This window comes from Tursiops truncatus, chromosome 1 (genome assembly GCF_011762595.2).
Source record: "Tursiops truncatus isolate mTurTru1 chromosome 1, mTurTru1.mat.Y, whole genome shotgun sequence".
In the NCBI taxonomy this organism is placed as follows: Eukaryota; Metazoa; Chordata; class Mammalia; order Artiodactyla; family Delphinidae; genus Tursiops; species Tursiops truncatus.
Genome location: NC_047034.1, coordinates 84,938,860 through 84,962,669, shown reverse-complemented (window position 1 = coordinate 84,962,669; position 23,810 = coordinate 84,938,860). Strand labels below are relative to the sequence as shown.

Here is a 23,810-nt window from a genome sequence, read left to right as displayed (position 1 = left end):
TTTTTTGGGGAAGGGGATTTCCCTGGCGGTCCACTGGTTAGGACTCGGTGCTTTCACTGCCACGGCCCTGGGTTCAATCCCTGGTCGGGGAACTCAGATCCCGAAAATTGCATGGCCAAAGAAAAGAGAGAAAAAAAAATGTTTTGTGATAGCTAGCCTGTAAGAAGGACCCCAGCGATCCCCACTTCCTGGAATTCATATTCCCTCCCACTTTGTTCTGGTGCCACATGGCTTTCAGGATCTTAGCTCCAGGCCCCAGCAGTGAAAGAGGCAAGTCCTAACCACTGGACTGCCAGGGAACTCCTGGTAGGTCACTTCTGAGGTTGGGTTTTAATATTTTGGTTTCTCTTGCTCTCCTTCCCTGGGAACATTTGCTCTGGGGGAAGCCGGCTGACATGTCGCCAGCAGCTTTATGGGGAGGCCCAAAGGCAAGCAACTAAGGGCGTTCGAGGAAGACAGTGTGAGTGAACTTGGAAGTGGAGCCACCCCAGCTTTCAGATGACCACAGTCTCAGCCAGTGTCTTGACAGCACCTGCATGAGAGACCCTGAGTCAGCGCCACCAAGCTAAGCTGCTCCTGGATTTCTGACCATCGGAAACTGTGTAAGGTAATAAATGTTTGCTATTTTAAGCTGCTACATTTTAGGGTAATTGGTTACATAGGGTTAGATAACTAATACATACTCTTTGATATGTATAGAACATTGAATTTTAAAATATAAGTGAGAAAGCATTCAGAGGTAAAAGAAGGACGGAATGTAGCTTGGAGGCGAGCCAGTTGGAGTAGTGGGCGTGGGCGGTGGCACAGCCATGACGTCCGTGGGACAGCGGGGCCCGGGGCTCCGGCAGGAGGGCAGCACGGGTGCAGGAGGAGGAGGAGGAGGGCAGCCTGGGATCCTGGCGGCGGGGCTGCAGGGCCGCTCTCGACCACACGAGGACGCCCCACACCGCCACATCCATCCTGGGGGCGGCAGGAAAGGAGGGAAGTGGGGGTGGGGGAGAGGCCTTTTGGGGAGGTTGGGGTGGGGGGAAAGCATCCTGTGATGCAACGCTGAGACCCTCACATGGGATTTGGAAGGTGGAAGGGAACCAGAGGCCGCCTTCCTACTGCTTTGGCTGCTCCCTTCTGGCAAACGGGGTCATACAGATGTGCATCTTCTACTGCAGTGATGTCCAGTGTGTGGTCCCCATCCCTGGCAGCTGCAGTGGAGGCCCTGCCTGCTCCTTGGATCCCCAGGATACACTTGTATCCTGAATTCAGGAGTGCCAGGGCAACCTCCAGATGCTCACCTTCCTCTCCTGCCCACAGCGAGGGAGCAGATCCTCTGGAGACTCAGCCTTACCTCCTCCCTTCCCCCGTCCAGCCATCCAACCATCCCATTAGCACCTAACCCCCCCGTATCAAGTCACTCTCTGCTCAAAATACCTTGAGTGGTTCCTGTTTCCTGTGCTAAACTCTGGCTGATACGACTGTTGTTATCCTTATTTTACAGATGGGGAAACCGAGGCACAGAGAAGCAAAGTGATCTTCCCAGAGCCACACAGCCAGTGGGTGGTAGGGCCAGGCTCCAAACCCAGGTCTTTCTGAGCCCCGAGCCCACTGCACCATCTTGCCTGGTGAATATGTGTTGGTGTTGCTGGCTGCGGGAGGAGGCCCGGTGAGCTTTTAGGCGGTGGGCTGGGCTGACGCCCATGGCAGGTCCTGAGCAGGTCCCCAAGGTGTCTGTTCCTTCCTGAGAAGCACAAGCGGCTCAGGTTCTGGGGACTGACCCCGAGGCTGGGGCTGTGGGATGTGTGGGGCAGGGAGGCTGCTGAGAGCCACGCCGTCTGGGCACCGCGTCAGTCAGTTCCCAGGGTTGGAGCCCATCAGCAGTGTCTGGAGAAACACTTAAGTGACCAGTGCAAAATCAGATTAGGGGGATGGTGAGGTGGAGGCGTCACCAGGCCCGGAGGCCGTCTTGGGCGGCACCACCTCGGTGAACTTGTAGTGGTTTGATCTTGTCAGTCCCCCAGGGTTGAATGGAGCCTGAGAGCCTGACAGACACATGATCATTCACTCGCCTGCGGCCACACGCCAGGTTGCCTAGTGGGGGGTTCTTGCAGGAGGGTATCTGTCATCTGGACTGGAATGTCCTTCCTGCGTGCTGGGCATTTTTACTCCCTTTGGCTGATAGACCTCTGGGTGGGGAAGGTGAGGCACGTGCTACGGGTGGGGAGAAAAGTAAACCCAAAGGAGTTGGTTGATGCTTCAAGTGTTTAAAAGAACATAGGTCTTTGGCTACATCTGAGAGCACTGAGCAGGGCAGCTTGTGTGCCAGTTCCCACCCGGGGGGAATCCATCTCTTGAGTCTTCATTCACTCATTCATTTATTCATTATTTTATACTTTCAGCACATACTTGAATGCTACCACATACCACATCTTTGACTGCATACCAGAGATGGAATCTTCAGATACTCAAAGTCCCTGCCTCATGGAGCTTACATTCCAGGTGGAACACATTTTACTGTGCTTTCTTGTGCTCTCTTTTGACACATTTCTTTAGGCAGATAATACATTTTCTTCTCAATAATTTTAGATGTACTACCCCAGCCTCTGGTTGCCTCTTCTATAATCAGGCCTAGAGAACTGGGCTCAAGGAATAGGGACATTCACTTCCTACTCAATACTAACCCACGTTCACCCAAAAGGGAGAGAGGGAGGGAGAAGGTTGGGGGATGGAGTGGGCATAGAGCACAGATGTCTCTTCATTCATTTCTCCAAGGCAGCCCATAGGCCTACAGGGATGTCCTCTGCCTTCTGCCCTCATCAGACCTGGGCTTGGGAAACACTCTGCCCTTGATTCACTTTTAAGTCCTTGGAGTTCAGCTGCTGGATTTTTGGGGTTCTCATCACATTGTGTTATAAGTACTGATATCCTTTTATTGCCCCCAACAGACAGAAAGCTTCTTTTTTTTTTTTTTTTTTAAGTAGGCAGGAGTCTTCTTCCTTTTTTTAAAAAATTATTTATTTATTTAGGCCGTATTGGGTCTTCATTGCTGCTCGGGGGCTTTTTCCAGTTGCGGCGAGCGGGGACTACTCTTTGTTGCGGTGCGCGGACTTCTCATTGCAGTGGCTTCTCTTGTTGCAGAGCACGGGCTCTAGGCGTATGGGCTTCAGTAGTGTGGCACGCAGGTGCGGGCTCAGTAGCTGTAGCTCGTGGGCTGTAGAGCTCAGGCTCAGTAGTTGTAGCACACAGGCTTAGTTGCTCCACGGCATGTGGGATCTTCCAAGACCAGAGGTCAAACCCATGTCCCCTGCATTGGCAGGCAAATTCTTAACCACTGTGCCACCAGGGAAGTCCAGACAGAAAGCTTCTTATTCAACGTTCTATCTTCCTAGCCCAGCCCAGGGCCTGATGCAGAGTCTGTTAACACATGTTGCTCAATTAAGATAATTTGTACAATTTCAAAGCCTCGTTGGTTCTACTGCTGGTCTCTACACACCTATCTCTGGTTTTTCCTTTCTAAGAGAGATGCCATCCTTCCCCTATCTACCCACGCCCATCCAACTATTCAGGGCCCAGCTGACATGGAAGCTTCCTCAGCCCTCCAATCAAAAGGGATGTCTCTTTGCTCACTGTCTCAAGAAGTTCACACTCTGATGTGTGTGATGATGGTGGTTCAGAAAAGCAAGTCACAGTGATAAGTGTTATTTATGATAGAGGTAATGATCATAGTGAATATTGAGTGTTTACACTAGGTCAGGAAGGATTTTACTGCCATTGCCTTGTTTAATCCTCATAGCAACCTTCTAATGGAGTTCTGCTGTTATTCCCATTTTACAGATGTAGAAACTGAGGCTTAGAGAAGTTAAATGCTGTGCCTGGGGAGTCAGAGCTGGGGAGGGTCTGAGCTGGAATTTAACATCAAGGTTTATTCTCTTAATAACTATTGCCCTCTAGCCATGAAGAGCCCAAAAAAGGACACTGAGAAAATTTGGGGAGTGTATCAGTCAGGATTGTGCAGAGAACAGAATCACTAAGAATGATATGAAATAAGCAATTTATGATAAGAATTACACCCTACGTAATTGTGGGAACCGGTGAAGGATTCCGTGGAAGCCTGTGGTCCCTGCATCTGGCCTGGGCCTGGAATTGCTGTATACCTGCAGGGACAGGATTTGGGAAGAAAAACTGGAGATGAGGTTGGGGAGAACAAGGTCAACAAGCCCCATAAGAACAAACTAGAACCCTTGTCTCTCCCTCACTGCCTCCAGCCTTGACAAGCCAGGTGACCTGCAGTGGAAGCTGCTGGTGCCATTTGGCCTGGAGCTGCACAGGTAGGTGGCCCAGGACTTGGAGGGAGCTGGAGCAGCTGTGAGCTTGGCTACTGTCCGGGCAGTGCCAACAGGCTGAACCAGCAGTTAAGTGTCAAGGTTGCAACAGTACCTCATTTTGGCAGTGTTACACAAAATCATCTAAAACTTAGAAATAGGGCAAAGGATGATTATGTGTCCTTTCAAAGTCCTCCTTGGATGGATCCTTGCCTAATGCACCTACCTACAGATTATTTAATTCTCTAGGTTCTAGAATCCAGGAGAATAAACCTTTTTTAAAAAAACTTTTTTTTAAGGAAGTATAGTTGATTTACAACACTGTGTTAATTTCTGCTGTACAGCAAAGTGATTCAGTTATACATACATCTTTCTCATACTCTTTTCCATTATGGTTTATCACAGGATAATGAATATAGTTCCCTGTGCTGTACAGTAGGACCTTGTTGTTTGTCCATTCTGTATATAGTAGTTTGCATCTCCTAATCCCAAACTCCTAATCCATCCCTTCCCCACGCCCCTTCCCCTTTGGCAACCACAAGTCTGTTCTCTATGTCTGTTGAGTCTGTTTCTGTTTTGTAGATAAGTTCATTTGTGTCATATTTTAGATTCCACATATAAGTGATATCATATGGTATTTGTCTTTCTCTTTTTGACTTACTTCACTTAGTATGACAATGTCTAGGTCCAGCCATGTTGCTGCAAATAGCATTATTTCACTCTTTTTTATGGCTGAGTAGTATCGGGAGAGGAAACCTTTGCTATCTATTTACTATTGTTTAGGGCCCAGGCTCTGGGATGCTCTGTGTTCACTCATAGTTTTTGCCTTGCAGAGATGCAAATGATCCCTCGTCCAGTAAAAATATATAACCCTGGTAGGAGCTCAGCTGAGACAGGAGCAACAGAGCTGTCAGGTGTCTGAGTAGCCAGTTAAAGCAACCAGCCCTAAATGGAAGAGGTAAACCTGTAACCACTTGCTGTGATGGTGTAAACAAGAAGCTAAAACAGGAAGCAGTGGCTCTCCCTGTTCCATTTTCCTGAGGCCCAGGTGGACCAGCACAGATGTGGGGTCATCTCACTATTGAGGGAGCGCCCAACAAAAGGCTCCAGCAGTTTGATGGACTCTGGGGCTGGGGAAGGGTGAGCTGGGGAAAGACCTGGGCACTGAGCACTGGTTTTCCCCTCCCCCTTCCCCTGCCTGCAAGGAGGCCTGGGCAGAATTGCCTGAAGAGGACCTCAGAGGCCTCAGATAAAGAGACCTGGGAATGAAGGCAGTGGCTGAGGAATGTAAATGTGTGAAAGAGCGAAGGTTAGTTAGTTTTATTGTATCTCTAAGTTTGCAATCATTCCGGCATTCCTTTTTTCATCGACTATATTGTTTCTTGAATTTTCCTTTGAACTGGATTTACTATTCTGCTAGTTCCTTCGTTAAGGAGTTAAACCAATCTTTGCCACATGCTCCTTATATACGTGTATGACGGGCATGTTTTAACCTCGTCATGCTTATACTTTGACAGTAGCAGTGTTGAGGGTGGATTGGAAGTGAGGAGTGAGACCTCAGCCTGTGGGGGTCCTTTGGAGGCTATTTCAGGAATTCTGATGAGTGTGTGAGGGCCTGACCCAAGGCTGTAGCAGGGAAAACAGGTGAGGAAGGGGTGGACAGGGGAGACGCTGAAGTACAACAACTTTTGGGTGTTGGTAAGTGATGAGAAGTAAGCAGGAGGGATTCCTTCCATGTGGGAGGAGGCTAAGAGCACTCCAGAGCTTCCAGCTCAGAAAACTAGCCCAGCAGGTGCAAGTCTTCCTTGGCTTGCGCTTATCCTCAGCATCTGAGAAAGTGGATAATGCTTAGAATTTAGCTGGTTCTAGGACTGAGGCAGTGGTTGTCACTAAACGACTCTACAGCCTCAGGGGATTAATAGGTACAAACCACTATGTAAAAAATAGATGAGCTACAAGGATTTATTGTACAGCATGGGGAATATTTTTAAATAACTATAAATGTAGTATAACCTTTTAAAATTGTGAATCACTATGTTGTACACCTGAAACTAATATATTGTAAATTAACAGTACATCAATTAAAAAAAAAATCATTGACGCTTGGTTCCACCCTAATCTGACTTATCTGGTCTTGGGTGTGTCCAAGTGATCGGAATTTTTATCTCTTTCTGTTTCTTTCTTTCTTTTTTTTTTTTTTTTGCGGTACGCTGGCCTCTCACTGTTGTGGCCTCTCCCGTCGCGGAGCACAGGCTCAGTGGCACGTGGGATCTTCCTGGACCGGGGCACAAATCCGTGTCCCCTGCATCGGAAGGCGGACTCTCAACCACTGCGCCACCTGGGAAGCCCTCTTTTTCTTTTTTTTAATTGAAGTACAGTTGATTTACAATATTGTGTGAGTCTCAAGTATACAATAAAATGATTTGGGTATATTCTTGTTTTGATTCTTTTCCATTATATGTTATAAGATATTGAATATAGTTCCCTGTGCTATACAGTAAATCCTTGGTTTTTATCCACTTTATATATGGTAGTCTCTGTCTGTTAATCTTATACTCGTAATTTATCCCTCCCCCCTTCCCCTTTGGTAACCATAAATATGTTTTCTATGTCTGTGAGTCTATTTCTGTTTTGTAAATAAGTTCATTTGTATCATTATTTTAGATTCCACATATAAGTGATATCATGTATTATTTGTTTTTCTCTCTGTGACTTCACTTAGTATGATAATCTCTAGCTCCATCCACGTTGCTGAAAATGGCATTATTTCATTCTTTTTTTACAGCTGAGTAATCTTCCTTTTTATTATATATATATATATATATATATATATGCCACATTTTCTTTATCCATTCATCTGTTGATGGACACCTAGGTTGCTTCCACGTCTTGGCTATTGTAAATAGTGCTGCTAAGAACATTACGGTGCATGGATCTTTTTGAATTAGAGTTTTCATCTTTTCCAGATATATACCCAGGAGTGGGATTGCTGGATCATGTGGCAGCTCTATTTTTAGTTTTTTAAAGAACCTCCATACTATTTTCCATAGTGGCTGCACCAATTTACACTCCCACCAACAGTGTAGGAGTGTTCCCTTTTCTCCATACCTTCTCCAACACATTATTTGTAGACTTTTTGATGATGGCCATTCCAAGAGCTGTGAGGTGATACCTCATAGTAGTTTTTATTTGCATTTCCCTGATGATTAGAAATGTTGAGTATTTTTTCATGTGCCTATTGGCCATCTGTATATTTTCTTTGGAGAAAGGTGTGTTCAGGGGCTTCCCTGGTGGCACAGTGGTTAAGAATCTACCTGCCAATGCAGGAGACGTGGGTTCGAGCCCTGGTCCGGGAAGATCCCACATGCCGCGGAGCGACTAAGCCTGTGCACCACAACTACTCAGCCTGCGCTCTAGAGCCTGCAAGCCACAATTACTGACGCCTCTGTGCCTAGAGCCCGTGCTCCGCAACAAGAAAAGCCACTGCTATGAGAAGCCAGCGCACCGCAACGAAGAGTAGCCCCTGCTCACCGCAACTAAAGAAAGCCCGCACGCAGCAACAAAGATCCAAGGCAGCCGAAAAAGAAAAAGAAATGTCTATTCAGGTCTTCTGCCCATTTTTAAATTTTTAATTAATTTATTATTTATTTTTGGCTGCCTTGTGTTTTCGTTGCTGCGCGCAGGCTTTCTCTGGTTGCAACGAGCAGGGGCTACTCTATGTTGTGGTGCTTGGGCTTCTCATTGCAGTGGCTTCTCTTGTTGCAAAATCCAGGCTCTAGGAGCATGGCCTTTAGTAGTTGTGGCATGTGGCTCAGTAGTTGTGGCTCACAGGCTCTAGAGAGCAGGCTCAGTAGTTGTGGTGCACGGGCTTAGATGCTCTGCAGCAGGTGGGATCTTCCCGGACCAGGGCTTGAACCTGTGTCCCCTGAATTGGCAGGCGGATTCTTAACCACTGCGCCACCAGGGAAGTCCTTCTGCCCATGTTTTGATTGGGTTGTTTGTTTTTTGGTTATTGAGTTGTATGAGCTGTTTGTATGTTTTGAAAATTAAGCCCTTGTTGGTTGCATTGTTTGCAAATATTTTCTCCCAGTCCATAGAGTGTCTTTTTGTTTTGTTTATGGGCGATCAGGATTTTTAAAAACTACTTTAGGTAAAAACTGTTTTGATAGACTGAAAAGTATTGGAATTTATTGACTTTATCCAGGTGTTTCGCAAAGTGACATAGTAACATCAAATATAGTCATCAGGTGGCAAGAAGCAGCATAGTGTCTAACCCTGCTCTTTCCTTAAATCTAATTACAGATTATGTACTCTGTTTATGTCTTTCTCACCCTCTAGACTATAAGCTCTCCGAGGGAACATCCCCATGTTAGTCACTATTGTATATTCCTAAGGCTCTATACAGTGTTGGGCATGTGGTTGGCCTTCAGATATTACATATAAGATGAATAAAGAAATACTTATAAAATTTTAAAAAATGTCTCTACAGCCTCAGATTTGAAAAGTATTCAGAATTATAGTCAGGAAAGCAGTCAGGTGCTTTTCTTCCTTTTTTTTTTTTTTTTTAAGTGGGGTGGGAGGGTACAGAGAATGAAGCACAGCAGGAAGAGAAAAACACCCCAGGGTGAACATCTCTTGATTACACATTTATAGATTGTCAGCCTACCGAGGGACTTAGTCTCAGCCCACTTCCCCTTCCGGCTTCTTCATGGCTGCTGGCCACCTGCAACCCAGCGGGCAAGAGCTCAGCAATGCAAGCTCTTTTAATTCTTTTTTTTTTTTTTTTTTTTTGGCGGTACGCGGGCCTCTCACCGCTGTGGCCCCTCCCGCTGCGGAGCACAGGCTCCGGACGCGCAGGCTCAGCGGCCACGGCTCATCGGCCCAGCCGCTCCGCGGCATGTGGCATCTTCCTGGACCGGGGCACGAACCCGTGTCCGCTGCATCGGCAGGTGGACTCTCAACCACTGCGCCACCAGGGAAGCCCTCTTTTAATTCTTGAAACGGTAAAGCATGGTAGGAAAGGAAATCCACAAGTGAAGAAATCACATTATGAACTCCAGTGCCAAAGAAAAGGACTGTAAATCAGATTGCGAATTCATTGGGGACCAGGAATCATCTTGCTCTTTTTGGTGCAGGACCTGAGTGATTGCTTTGGCCATTATTTACCCTCCAGGATTACGCAGGACTCGCCTCTTCCATTCTAGTGTTTGTTTCCAGAGTTTCCATCCAGCCCCACCTTCAGCTCTAGCCGCTGAGCTGCCATGCTCTTCTGACAGTAGATGACCTGCTAAGATGGAGGGGTTGTGTTGTGAATTTTTTGTTTTTTTCACTTTTCATTGAAATTTTAAATTTACAGAAAAGTTGGTACAGAGAGTTTCTATATGCTCTTCACCTAGCTTCCTCTGATGTTTTTTTAATTTATTTTTTTAAAAAATGTTTTATTTTATATTGGAGTATAGTTGATTCACAATGTTGTATTAGTTTCAGGTACACAGCAAAGTGATTTAGTTATACATTAGTTATACATATTTAGTTATACATATTTAGTTATACGTATACATATACAAAGTGATTTAGTTATACATACTAATGTTGTATTAGTTTCAGGTACACAGCAAAGTGATTTAGTTATACATATTTTGCTTCCTCTGATGTTAATTTCTTGCATAATCATGGAACATTGGTCATAACTAAGAAGTTAACACTGGACAATCCTATTAACTACAGACCAGTTTTTCCATTAGTGTCTTTTTGTGGTTCCAGGACCCAATCCAGGATATCACATGCATTGTTTTTAACTATAGCTGCCTCCCTGGGGTTTTGTGTGGATTGGATGATAAACTGCACGTAGAAGGGCTACGTAAACCATGAACTATGTAAGTGTTATCAGCAGTTCTTTTTCATTGTTGTTCTGGTTAATGATGAAACATACTGACGCTTCCCTCACTGCACTGCTCGGTGTGAGTAGATTCCAATTTCATTATTAAAATGACTAAAACCATATGCTGGGCACTTTAATCCTCACAACAATTATATTATGCTTCTGTTATGAGGCTCAGAGTTGATATACCTTTAGGCTTTCTAGGCCCTCCCAAGGTAGAGTTAGGTACCCTTTCATGTGCTGTCTCATCACAGCACTTACTGTGCAGTCTTCCCCACTAAACTAGAAGCTGTGGGTTCCAGGAACTGGATTTTGTTCACTGTTATTCCCTCTATCCAGCAAATAGTCAGGCACATAGATGATACTCAAAAAAAAACTGCTTAGATGAATGAATAAATTAAGGCTGATTTTTTTTTTTGCAGTTTTGAGTGTTTTATTTATGCCAAATTGGATAAAATATGTGTATTTCTCAGACAGAAAAGACATGTCGAGGTAGAAATGTACCTTTCAACTATTCAGGGGTACACAAGTACACTGGGGAGATTGTAAAAGTGCAGATTGTGAGTCAGTAGGTCCGGTAAGCCTGAGTTCTATTTTTATTTTTGGGGGGGGGTTTGAGTAATTTTTATTTAAAATTTTTATTTCCTTGTATCTTTTTTTTTTTACTTCTTTATTAGAGTATAATTGCTTTACAATGGTTAGTTTCTGCTTTATAACAAAGTGAATCAGTTATACATATACATATGTTCCCATATCTCTTCCCTCTTGCATCTCCCTCCCTCCCACCCTCCCTATCCCACCCCTCCAGGCGGTCACAAAGCACCAAGCTGATCTCCCTGTGCTATGCGGCTGCTTCCCACTAGCTATCTACCTTACGTTTGGTAGTGTATATATGTCCATGCCTTTCTCTTTGTCACAGCTTACCCTTCCCCCTCCCCATATCCTCAAGTCCATTCTCTAGTAGGTCTGTGTCTTTATTCCTGTCTTACCCCTAGGTTCTTCATGACATTTTTTTCCCTTAAATTCCATATATATGTGTTAGCATACGGTATTTGTCTTTCTCTTTCTGACTTACTTCACTCTGTATGACAGACTCTAGGTCTATCCACCTCATTACAAATAGCTCAATTTCATTTCTTTTTATGGCTGAGTAATATTCCATTGTATACATGTGCCACATCTTCTTTATCCATTCATCCAATGATGGACACTTAGGTTGTTTCCATCTCCGGGCTATTGTAGATAGAGCTGCAATGAACATTTTGGTACATGACTCTTTTTGAATTATGGTTTTCTTAGTGTATATGCCCAGTAGTGGGATTGCTGGGTCATATGGTAGTTCTATTTGTAGTTTTTTAAGGAATCTCCATACTGTTCTCCATAGTGGCTGTACCAATTCACATTCCCACCAGCAGTGCAAGAGTGTTCCCTTTTCTCCACACCCTCTCCAGCATTTACTGTTTCTAGATTATTATTATTATTATTATTTTTTGCTGTAGGTGGGCCTCTCACTGTTGTGGCCTCTCCCGTTGCAGAGTACAGGCTCCGGACGCGCAGGCTCAGCGGCCATGGCTCACGGGCCCAGCCACTCCGCGGCATGTGGGATCTTCCCAGACCGGGGCACAAACCCGTGTCCCCTGCATCGGCAGGTGGACTCTCAACCACTGCACCACCAGGGAAGCCCTGTTTCTAGATTTTTTTGATGATGGCCATTCTGACTGGTGTGAGATGATATCTCATTGTAGTTTTGATTTGCATTTCTCTAACGATTAATGATGTTGAGCATTCTTTCATGAGGGCTGATCTTTTAACCATTGCTCTATTCTGAAAACTGCTGTTTTCCTTACAACTTACTGTTAACTGTCTGCCTTCCCCTACCAGAAAGTGAGATCTGTGGAACACAGAATGAATCTTCAATGCCTAGAACCCTGCTTAGAACTGACACTTAGGGTAAATGTCAATAATATCTGTTGAGTGGATGTATGGAAAGGTAGACTTCCTCCTTTGGTCCACATCACCCTGTCTTTTTGTGACATCATTGTACCCTTTTCTGTAAAAAAAAAAAAAAAAAATTATTTATTTAGGCTGTGCCGGGTCTTAGTTGCGGCATGCGGGATCTTCATTGTGGTGTGCGGACTCAGTTGTGGCATGCATGCGGGATCTAGTTCCCCAACCAGGGATCGAACCCGGGTCCCCTGCATTGGGAGCACAGAGTCTTACCCACTGGACCACCAGGGAAGTCCCTCACTGTACTTTTTTCTGATGCTGCTCTCAGTAGGATAATGTTCAAAAGCATGACGCTGTGACGTGGGTAAGTGCAGAATGCTCTGGCTTCCTGAGTTAGACATGCATTTGCAGCTGAATGATGACTGGAAGGGGAACCACAGGAATGCTGTCCCTGAGAGCACTGTCTCCAGGAGGGAAGCAATGATGGTTGACACAGGCGGCCTGTGGACTCTACCCTCCACAGCTTTATCCAGGACAAGCAAAATCATGCCTTGAGGCTATTCATGCTCTGTGTTCTCAACTTCCATGTCACACTCGCCTCCCTTTCACCAGAATGCAACTCTTAAAGATAAACAAATAGATAATGGTTTATAATGATCATTAGCTTTATTTTCTTAGGAGATAAGTGCCTCTTGTCAGAACTCTTCTATTTCAAATCTATTCATTTTTCCTCTGTTATTAGTGAAAATATAACAATCACATTCACATTAAGGAAAATGAATATAGGGAAAAAGTCACCATTCCAACACAAGTATGGTTGGAATTTTGTGTTTATCTCTTTCCTCTTTTTTTTCCCTGAGAGTATATTATATATACTTATCTAGTTTGTGTTCTGCTTTTTTCACGTAACATTGTATCATGCTTATAACAGAAGGATCTTTCCATGCTATTAGACTTCATAACCATCTATTTAAATACACTGCCACACATTTAAGGGTGTTCAAATAGATTGTTCATTTCACTGTCAGATATGCCAGGAAAAGTCACCTAAAGAGTTTGAAGGACAAAACCTCAGGGCACCTAAATATTTTTAAGACTGTTAAATGTCGGGATTAAAAAATAAACCTTCTCAGGAATTCCCTGGCAGTCCAGTGGTTAGGACTCCACACTTCTACTGCAGGGGACACGGGTTCAATCCCTGGTCAGGGAACTAAGATCCCACATGCCACGCAGCACAGCCCAAAAAAAAAAAAACAAAAAAAAAACCTTCTCTAAAAATACACGGAGGACAGCACATGGAAAAATGGTCAACATCTTTAATGTTCAGGGAAATGTCACACACTACATACCAACTAGAACGGGAAAGTTAAAAAGATCGGCAATGCCAAGTGCTGACAAGGATGTAGAACAGCTAGAATTTTCATACATCGCTAGTGGGATTACCAAATGGTATAGCTACTGAGAAGAGAGTTTGATAGTTTCTTACAAAGTTAAAAATGTACTTGCCATATGACCCAGCAACTCCAATCCTAGGCATTTACCCAAGAGAAATGAAAGCAGGAGTCTGCACAGATCTCTTTACTTAGAACAAAGCTCAAATGTCCAACTGGGGGATGGATATACAAATTATGGTACATCTCTACAAAGAAATACTGCTCAGCAATAAAAAGCAATGAACTACTGAAAAATACAACCACATGGATGAACCATAAAACATTATGCTCTTGTGAAAGAAGCCAGACACAAAAGGCTACTCCCAACTGCTGTTACTCCCAACACTTCTGACACCAAATGTGTGGGTTATTTCCATACCAACAACCATTGCGCCAACTCTCCAGACACCGACTGGGTGTCCTACAGTTCAATTCTATTCTGACATAAAGTACCCGGAGTTAGTGTCAGATTCCACAGATTTAAAGGCTTAGTCTCACAAGACTGCCCTCACTTCAGATTCCAGTCTCAAGTCCCAGGTTGCCACCTGTACTTGTGACCAATCAGCTATAAATTGGGAGTTCCCATGACTCCTTCATCAAGTTTGATAATTTACTAGAATGGATCACAGAACTCAGGAAACACTTTGCTTACGTTCACTGATTTATTATAAAGGATACAATTCAGAACAGCCAGATGGAAGAGAGGCATAGGGTAAAATAGGGTGGGGAGGGGAGGTAGGGAGCTTCCATGCCCTCTCTGGGCACACTACTCTCCCAGTACCTCAAAGTATTCACCAGCCAGGAAGCTCTCTGTAGTTTAGGGGTTTTTATTACATAGGCATGATTGATTATATCATTGGACATTAATAATTGAACCCAACTTCCAGCCCCTCTCCCCTTCTCAGAGGTCAGAGGATGGGGCTGAAAGTTCCAACCCTCCAATCATGCTTTGGCCTTTTTGGAGACTAGCCCCTATCCTGAAGTTAAGAAAGGGGTCTCCAGCCACCAGTCACCTAATTAGCATGCAAAAGAGACTCTTATCACTCCAGAGATTCCAAGGCTTCTAGGAGCTGTATACCAGGAACTGAGGATAAAGACCATATATATACACTATTGTGCCATAGTTACATACTATGTGGTTCCATTTATTCCATTCTGGAAAAGACAAAACTATAGGGGACAGAAATCAGAGCAGTGGCTGCCAGGGGCTATAGTTAAGGGGAGGGGATTAACTGCAAAGGAGCAGAAGGGAATTATTTTGGCTGTTTGAAATATTCTATATTAGTGTGGTAGTTATTTGACAAAATACTTGTGTCAAAATTCATTAAACTTTACTCTTATAAAAGGGATTTGTAAGTATTTAAGGTATACCTTGATAAATATGACTTCAAATAAAAGCTTCTTCCTTCTGTCACCTTTTGCAAATCCCCTGCCCCTAAAGGACGTGACATATTTATTATGACTGTTGTAAAGGAAGGAAATAAAAGTTCTATCAATGAACACCTGGTATGACTTCCACACAAATGTCCACTATCCACTGTTAGCACCAAGAGTAGAACATGATTGAGTAGAATTTTTCAAGTATCTTTGCCCCAAAGCTTCTGTTTATCTCTGACTTCAGCCTGAAAGTGTCTCCTCTTTGGGTCCTGCTTCTGTGCCTTTCAGTTCTGGAGATTCTGCAGCTTTAATAACTTCTTTTGGTTCCATCTCTTTACTTTCCTTATTCTGCTTCGCCTCTGCCTTCTGTTCTTTTGCCTCAAGTTGATAATGGATGCCCATGCCAATGCAGAGATAGATGCCTGAGACAATAAGGATTATGCCGCATGCCCAGTATGTATATTTGTAGTCTCCGTATATGTCACTGAGACGACCTAAGGATGTCCAAAAAAAAAAAAAAAGTTATGTGGGTAAACAGTTATACCCTTTCCCAAATAAAGCTTAAGGATCCACTCAAAGAGCTCGTAAATGACAAATTAGTCTAAATAGAAACTGCTCAAAATTATTTGACCTTTTGTTTATGATGTCAACTGATTTTGGATGACCCTGTGTATTCTATTATCTTTAGCAACTTGAAAATAATTAAATCTTGGCAAATTTGAATTGGGAAAGTCCTAGAGACCACCTAGAGTCAATCCTCTCAATATTCAATGGAAAAATTTGTTGCTCAAAAGAGGTTTAGTAGTCTTGCCCAAGGCCATAGAGCTAATTCCAGTCTCCCAGGCCAACGCACTTTCTCTGACATCAGCATTTCCCAAAGGGCGTTCCTGTGAACACTCGTCCTCTGCTAACATTAACTAACGGCAACACCCTTCCACCATTCTAAGTGCTTAATCCTCACAACAGGAAGATTCTATCATCATCCCCACTGTATAACAGAAAAACTGAAGTACAGAAAACTTAAGTAACTCATCCAAGGTCACAAAGCTTGTAAATGAAACAGGTTGGCTTTCAACCCAGCAAGTCTGACTCTGAGGCCTGCACCATAACTTCTGTGCTACAGGATACTCCCTAGTGTTTGCAAAGTCAAGTAAATTTGGAAATGACACATAGTCTTTTCTATTAAAGGCTTTATGAGGTAAAGAAACTTATTTACTTATTTATGAGGTAAAGAAACTTATTTACTTTGGTGTTTCCAATCTTTTTTTGGCCATGAAATCCTTGTAATAGTAAAATTTATTAGTATCTCAAACTAGTATTAAGAAATAAACTTTGGAGGGACTTCCCTGGTGGTCCAGTGGTTAAGAATCCACCTTCCAATGCAGGAGATGTGGGTTCGATCCCTGGTGAGAGAACTAAGATCCCACATGCCACAGGGCAACTAAGTCTGCGCGCCACAACTACTGAGCCTGCACGCTCTAGAGCCCGCGAGCCACCACTAGAGGGCCCGCGTGCTGCAACCACTGAGCCCACGTGCGCTGGAGCCCATGCCCCACAACCAGGGCGCCCAAGCGCCACAGTGAAGATCCCACATGCTGCAACTAAGACCCAATGCAGCCAAATAAATAAATAAAAGAAATAAACTTTGGAAAATACTACCCATATAAAGGACATAATAAGCAATTCAAATATGACTCCATATGGTTTTCCAATGCAGGGCATCACTCGCTCAGCAATACTTATTGATTCTCTAAACATACACATGGCCCTGGGTCTGCTAGGCCCTGAGTTAAGGGTGAGCAAAGGAGGTAACATCCACAGCTCAGTGGAGAAGAGAAATGTTAATCCAATAACTATACAGACTGTGACAAGTGCTACAAGGAAGGTTTGAAGGCAGAAAATAAGGGTTTTAAGACTAGCAAGTAGGGTCAGGAAGGCTTTTCTTTTTTTTTAATTAAAAAAAAAAATTTTATTTTTGGCTGCGTTGGGTCTTTGTTGCTGTGCGCGGGCTTTCCCTAGCTGCGGCGAGCGGGGGCTACTCTTGGCTGTAGTGCTTGGGCTTCTCATTGCAGTGGCTTCTCTTGTTGCGGAGCACGAGCTCTAGGCGTGTGGGCTTCATTAGTTGTGGCACGCGGGCTCAGTAGTTGTGGCTCGTGGGCTCTGGAGCACAGGATCAGTAGTTGTGGAGCACGAGCTTCGTTGCTCCGTGGCACGTGGGATCTTCCCGGACGAGGGCCCGAACCTGTGCCCCCTGCATTGGAAGGCAGATTCTTAACCACTGAGCCACCAGGGAAGCCCAGGAAGGCTTTTCTTAAAGTGTAAACTTAGCCAAGACTTACAGGAGGATAGGAGTTATCAAGGAGAAGGGAGATGGGAAAAGGCTCAGGGCAGAGAACAGCCAGTGCGAAGGCAGGTGATAGGAGGAAGCACAGGGTGTGAGAGGAGAAGCAGAGAGCAAACTGAGTGGTGGGAAATGAGGCTGGAGACACAGGTGGGCCAGGCCACGCAGGACCTAGTAGGCCACAGCAGGGAATTTGATCTTCACCCTGAGAACGTGGGAAGCAACTGGAGTGTTCTAAGAGATGAAGAACAGCTAGAGTGGATATGGGTAAAGTTAGAAGCCTACTGATAAAAGATAGGAGATTTGGATAAGAGTGGTAGTTGTGATGGAGAGAAAACGGGCAGATTAGAAGGAGATTTAGGAAGCAAAAAACGGACAGGATTTGGAATCTCCTTGGGTATATATAGGGAGGAGAGAGGGTGGACAGGTCAGTAGTGGATCTTCTGTTATGTATCCTTCCTTACTTTATAGTACATAATCTCAAAAGCATGGGTCACATCCAGAAGTCCAAATTATTGTTGTATTTTGTATTAATAATTTTAAAATGTAAACCATTTAGCATTCTTTTTTTTTAACATCTTTATTGGAGTATAATTGCTTTACAGTGTTGTGTTAGTTTCTGCTGTATAAAAAAGCGAATCAGCTATATGCATACGTATATCCCCATATCCCCTCCCTCTTGCATCTCCCTCCCACCGTCCCTATCCCACGCCTCTAGGTGGTCGCAAAGCACCGAGCTGATCTCCCTGTGCTATGCGGCTGCTTCCCACTAGCTATCTATTTTACATTTGATAGTGTATATATGTCAGTGCTACTCTCTCACTTTGTCCCAGCTTACCCTTCCCCCTCCCTGTGTCCTCAAGTCCATTCTCTACGTCTGTGTCTTTATTCCTGTTCTGCCCCTAGGTTCTTCAGAACCTTTTTTTTTTTTTTAGATTCCATATATATGCATTAGCATACAGTATTTGTTTTTCTCTTTCTGACTTACTTCATTCTGTATGACAGACTCTAGGTCCATCCACCTCACGACAAATAACTCAATTTCATTTCTTTTTATGGCTGAGTAATATTCCATTGTATATATGTGCCGCATCTTCTTTATCCATTCACCATTTAGCATTCTTAAGAGAATAATACACCGGGTTTTATTGTCACTTACTAGCTGTGTGATCTTGGACAAGTTATTTCACTTTTAGAAGCCTCTATTTCTTTATTTATAAAGCGGGAACAATAATTGTCCTACATCACAGACTTGTAATATATGACAGAATATAGAAAACGACTAGGATAGTCCCTGGTATACTGTTAGCCCTCACCTGGTACCTACTGTTATTATTTTAAATATTACTGCTGAGATAAACTCCACAATTAAAAAGAAATCACCAACAGTATTTTAAAGGTGGTTATACATACATTTTTCTACAATAAACATGTTAGTTTTTTTATCGGGAAAAATTATTATACATACTTAAGTGTGTAATAGTTTTTTATTCCTCTTTCAGCTTGATGATTCACTTTAATTCAGTTCTATTATTTGAGCAATTACGCTGTACCAAGCATTGTGCCAGCACTGAGGGTACAGAAGCGAAGAAAGACTGTCAAGCAGCTCACTGATTTCTGCCTTCTATCACCTTCCTAATCTTCTGTTTTATGTTAATAGAACCATAGAAATAGGGAGACATACTATACCTAAAATTGGTGGCCCCAGGAGAATAGGACAGCATTCCACAATGGTCACCAATCCCACAGCACTGGAGAACCTCTGGGATCCAACCAGGTCCATCAGCGTTTCAAACAATACGGCGCCAAACCACCCAAAAGCAAATCCAAGGAATCCCGCATAAAGACAGAACCCTATATAGCTAGAGGATAAGGGTACTAGCATATGACACACTCCATTTGCAATAATAGAAGCAGCAAAAAAATACTGAACTCGAGGTCTTATCCACTCTGTGTTGGCTACAAATCCCATAGAAGGTCTGGCTACCATGTCAACAAAAGCCAGAATGGAAAGAAGGAAGGCAGACTTCTCACTAGAGTGATGTTGACTCTTGGCATAATTACTAAGAAAGACTAAAGGTGTAGCCAGCGCAAAAGACATTATCACATTCCCAGAGAGGTACAGCATAAAGCCTCTGTGTTTGAATAGGGATAAGTCCAGAAGTTTGTTAACTGTTTGGAAAACGGATTGTTTCTCCTTTGGGGGGTTTCTGCCATTAACTTCTGTATTTGCATCACCTGCCCCCATATTTGCATCACATTTTCCAGCTTCCTGAAGGGATTCTTTAGACTTCTCTTTCCCTGCAGTTGTTGGCTTGGGCCCTATTGGTCTCATCAGGGCTCCAGCCACACAGCAGTTTAGTAGGATGCCTCCAAGAATTAGGAAGCTTCCTCTCCAGCCAAAGACAGCAAAAAGAGCCTGGTTGAGGGGGGCCAGGGCGGAGAGGAACACAGGGCTGCCTGCCATGGCCAGTCCATTTGCTAATGGTCGCCTCTTGTAGAAATACTTGCCAATCATGGTCAGAGATGGATTCAAGTTGAAGGCAAGCCCAAGACCTGGCGAGAGGGGAAGAAAGAATCACATACTCCAATAAATGTCAGAAACATATTTGGAATTAATTAACTAGGCAAAGAAATGAAGTGGAAAGAGGTCAAAATCATGAGAGGCTGTTATAACTAGTAGGTCATTAAGTGGACTGTTATCAAATAAATACAGACATAAAGTCTCTTTATGCAGCAAATACTAGATTTATAAAATTAAAAAATGTATATATATTTATATATATGTATGTATGTATATATTTTTTGGCTGCACCATGTGGTATGCAGGATCTTAGTTCCCCGACCAGGGATCGAACCCAGGCCCCTTGCAGTGGAAGTACAGAGTCTTAACCCTGGACCACCAGAGAGTCCCTAAAAAATGTATATTTTTAAAAATAATTCTTTATCCTTTAGCAACAAAAAGAACAGTAAATGTAAGATCCTTTGTCTTATTTCATAATTTTAGCTTTCCAGAGGAATAGCTTTCCAGAGGAATTGAAAGCAAAAAGGAGAGAAGATAAATTTTATAAATTCAGAAAGCAAGATAGGAGAAGGGGCAGAAGGAAGGGAAGCAAGAGAGAGGGAGGGGGAGGGAGAGAGAGAGAAAATGTTTTTGGATAGTAAAACACAACATTGTCAAGATGCTAACACTACCTTAGTAAATCCATTAATTTAATGAAATTTCTATGAAAATTTCAATGTGTTTTATTTTTCAAATGAGGTAAAATGACTCTAAAATACACCCGAAGAACAAATGCATTAGAACTATTGGAAAAGGATAAATAATTGGTGGGCCTACCCTAACAGATATATAAATATATTGTACAGCTACGGTAATTAGAATAGTGTGGCACTTATTCAAAATTAGAAAAACTGATTACTAAAAGTGGGCAGAAAGTCCAGAAACAGAACCAAAAGATACATTTAAATTAATAGGGAAATAATGGATTTTTCAGCTAATGGGGCTGGGACAGTAACTATCCCAATAACCTGTTAAATGGTCTCCCAGTCTTGCTTCCCTACTAGGTAAACCAGGTTAGGATGCTTGCACATTTCGATCTCTCTAATGACTGCCCGTCCATAACTTTTCACTCTGGATTAAGAGGTCCCATGATTTGGCCCTAACCTACCTCCCTGCCCTCATCTCAGTCTATTCTTACTTGTGCTAAGTGTAACTGTTCTTCTAGATTTTCTCAAAGCCTTCTCCTAGCTTTCATTCAGATCTCAACTTAAAATCACCACCTCTGAGAAGCCTTCCCTTTAGGGACCATTCAATTCTCCTCTATCAAAATTCTGTTTTAAGTCTTTGCAAAGCAGTTATTACTACCCGATATTTTTCTTATTTATTCATTTATTTGTTGGTCTGCTTATTGTCTGCTTCCCTCCACTAAACAGCAGGAATCTTGCCTGTCATGTTGGCTCTCCCCACAGAGCTTGGACCAGTGCTGGCATATAGTTAGGGACTCAATAAGTATTTGTTGAGTGAATTAATAAATGAAATAATGAACAGGCTGAATAATCACATGGGAACAAATAAAGTTCTATTCCTTCCTTATGTTATTCAAATAATCCAGATGAGTTAAAATAGCTAAATGTTTAAAAATTTAATTAATGTAGTAAAAGTATAGATCCAAAAAGATAATACCCATTACTGGCATTATTTCAGGTCCTGCAGGTGGGACTGTAAATTATTATAACCTTTCCAAAAGAGTATTTGGCCAATGATATCAAAACGCTTTTTTCCCAGTAATTGCTCTTCTAAAAATTTATCCAAAGGAAATTATCATTTTCACAAAGATGCATACAAAAGCACTATCATGCAAATACTGTTTATTAAGAGTGAAAATATAAACAATCTAAATGTCCTTCAATTAGAGAATGGTGAAATAAATTATGGTATATCCATCTATCCCATGAAAAAATAATTGCTGCTAAAGTGTATTTACTGAGATGGAGAAACTATGTATAATACATGATGTATCATTAAGTGAAAAAATTGGTTACAAACATTATACATACATAATCTCATCTCTTTAAAAAATTTTTTTAACTGTATTGGAGTATAGTTGATTTACAGTGCTGTGTTAGTTTCAGGTATAGAGCAAAGTGATTCAGTCATACATACACATACATTCATTCTCCTTTAGATTCTTTTCTCTTATAGGTTATCACAGAATATTGAGCATAGAGTTCCCTGTGCTATAAGTAGGTGCTCGTTGGTTATCTATCTTATATATAGTAGTATGTGTATGTTCATCCCAAGCTCCTGATTTATACCACCTCCACTTTTCCCCTTTGGTAACCATAAGTTTGTTTTCAATATCTATAAGTCTGTTTCTGTTTAGTAAATAAGTTCATTTGTATCATTTAAAAAAATTAGATTCCACATATGAGTGATATCATATGATATTTGTCTTTCTCTGTTTGACTTCACTAATGTCATCCCTCTTTGTTCTAAAAATTCTATGTGTGCATATAAAAATGAGTTGATATGGCGTCAAAATATTAATGGTAGTTTTCTCTGAACTGTAGAGCTATGGGTGTCAATTGTATTTATATTCAGCAATTTTATTTTCTTAAGTTAGCTATTAGAAAGGGGGGTTTCCTCATGAATGCCCTTTAACCCTTGAAAATGTATCTGTCTTTTCTATCAGAAACTGCTTTGTATCTGACATTCTCTCTTTCTCTAATTTGAGCCAATTCCTTCTTGGGTAGAATGGGAAATGAGTGGGAATAGCTAATGACCTCCCTTTCAACAACTTTTTACCTATCACCACTATCTTCTTTCTTAAGACAAAAAAAGAAAGAAAAGGAAAGAAAGAAAGAAAGAGAGGGAGGAAGGGAAGAAAGAAAGGAAGAAAGGAAAGAATCTTTTTCAATTTATTCATTCAATAAAAATAATCACCCATTAAGCGCCAGAACTTTCTTTAAAGACTTGCTTTTTTAAAATTAACATATCAACAGCTCTAAAAAATAGTGACCTAGTAATTTTTCTAACAAAGAACTTTCATTTTTCAAAAGAATTGGCAAATTAATGCTATAAATAGTCCACACAAAAATTAATGCTTGAAAATACATCAGTAGCAACTCACCTGCAATGACTCCGACACACAAGTAAAGTTCCTGCACAGTGGTACAGAAGGAAGCTGTGATCAAGCCACAGCCTGACAAGCAGCCGCCAACAATCATAACTGGACGACTGCCATATTTATTCACCAGGATACTGCTGATAGGACCTAGGAGAGAACAAACAGCTTAGTCATATAGAGGAGAAGCCCAGCCCTCACATCCACACATGCATATGACATTACCAACATGACAGGATGCCACCCCAGAAAATAAACAGATGAAACAGAAGACAGTGGTAAGGAATATTACTTTCTATCTTTATTTCAGAGTCACAGGTCTGTGTAATGGAATACATATAGTATTGATTGTACATTTTCTATATATCTAGGACATATTAGATGGGTTTTAACTAAAGTATGCAAGACAATAATCTAATTATTTTAAGGCAGAATAGGCTGCAAATACCCTGATTATAAGTATTTTTATAGGATTCTTCATGTATCTAGGATATTATCCACATATATGTAGCAAGTTTGCTTGTTTTAAATTTTTAGATGGTCATCTAGAGCAAACACATGAACGATGAGATTTATGAGCAAGTCTGATCAAACTTCTGACTTAAGGGCATGTTTACAAACTAGCTAAAATGTATTATTTCTCACAGAAAACAACAACACAACCAAAACAGAACTACAAAACAAGAATGCCTACCATCACCACTTTTCTTCAACATTATACTGGAGGTCCGAGCCAGCAGTAAGACAGGGGGGAAAAGGTGTAAGGAAATGAAGAAACCGAACTATAAGTATTTGCAGATTTGTCTATCAAAAATTTTTGAAAAAAAATCTACCAATAAACTATTGGAAACAACAAAAGTTTAGCAAGTTTACAGGGTATATGATTAAAAT

At 42.3% G+C, this 23,810-nt stretch overlaps 1 protein-coding gene and 1 long non-coding RNA gene across 3 annotated transcripts in view; one reads left to right on the top strand and one right to left on the bottom strand.

The window, feature by feature from the left end:
• The first annotated feature begins 1,441 nt into the window (after positions 1-1,441).
• Positions 1,442-10,325, top strand: LOC117312626 (uncharacterized). The gene is made up of 3 exons (XR_004527040.2): positions 1,442-1,616; positions 2,391-2,490; positions 10,077-10,325. It is a non-coding gene; the product is annotated as an uncharacterized lncRNA (long non-coding RNA).
• A 1,922-nt stretch (positions 10,326-12,247) lies between these two features.
• The window catches only part of LOC101327843 (monocarboxylate transporter 1-like), a 38,955-nt gene continuing 27,392 nt past the window's right edge, over positions 12,248-23,810 (bottom strand). For both annotated transcript variants that reach the window (XM_033861729.2, XM_033861735.2), the window contains 3 exons: positions 22,926-23,069; positions 18,982-19,848; positions 12,248-15,445 (listed from right to left, as the gene is read on the bottom strand). In XM_033861729.2, coding sequence (XP_033717620.1) covers positions 15,192-15,445; positions 18,982-19,848; positions 22,926-23,069 — 1,265 coding nt within the window. In that variant the 3' untranslated portion in view covers positions 12,248-15,191. The remainder of the gene's footprint in view (positions 15,446-18,981; positions 19,849-22,925; positions 23,070-23,810) is intronic.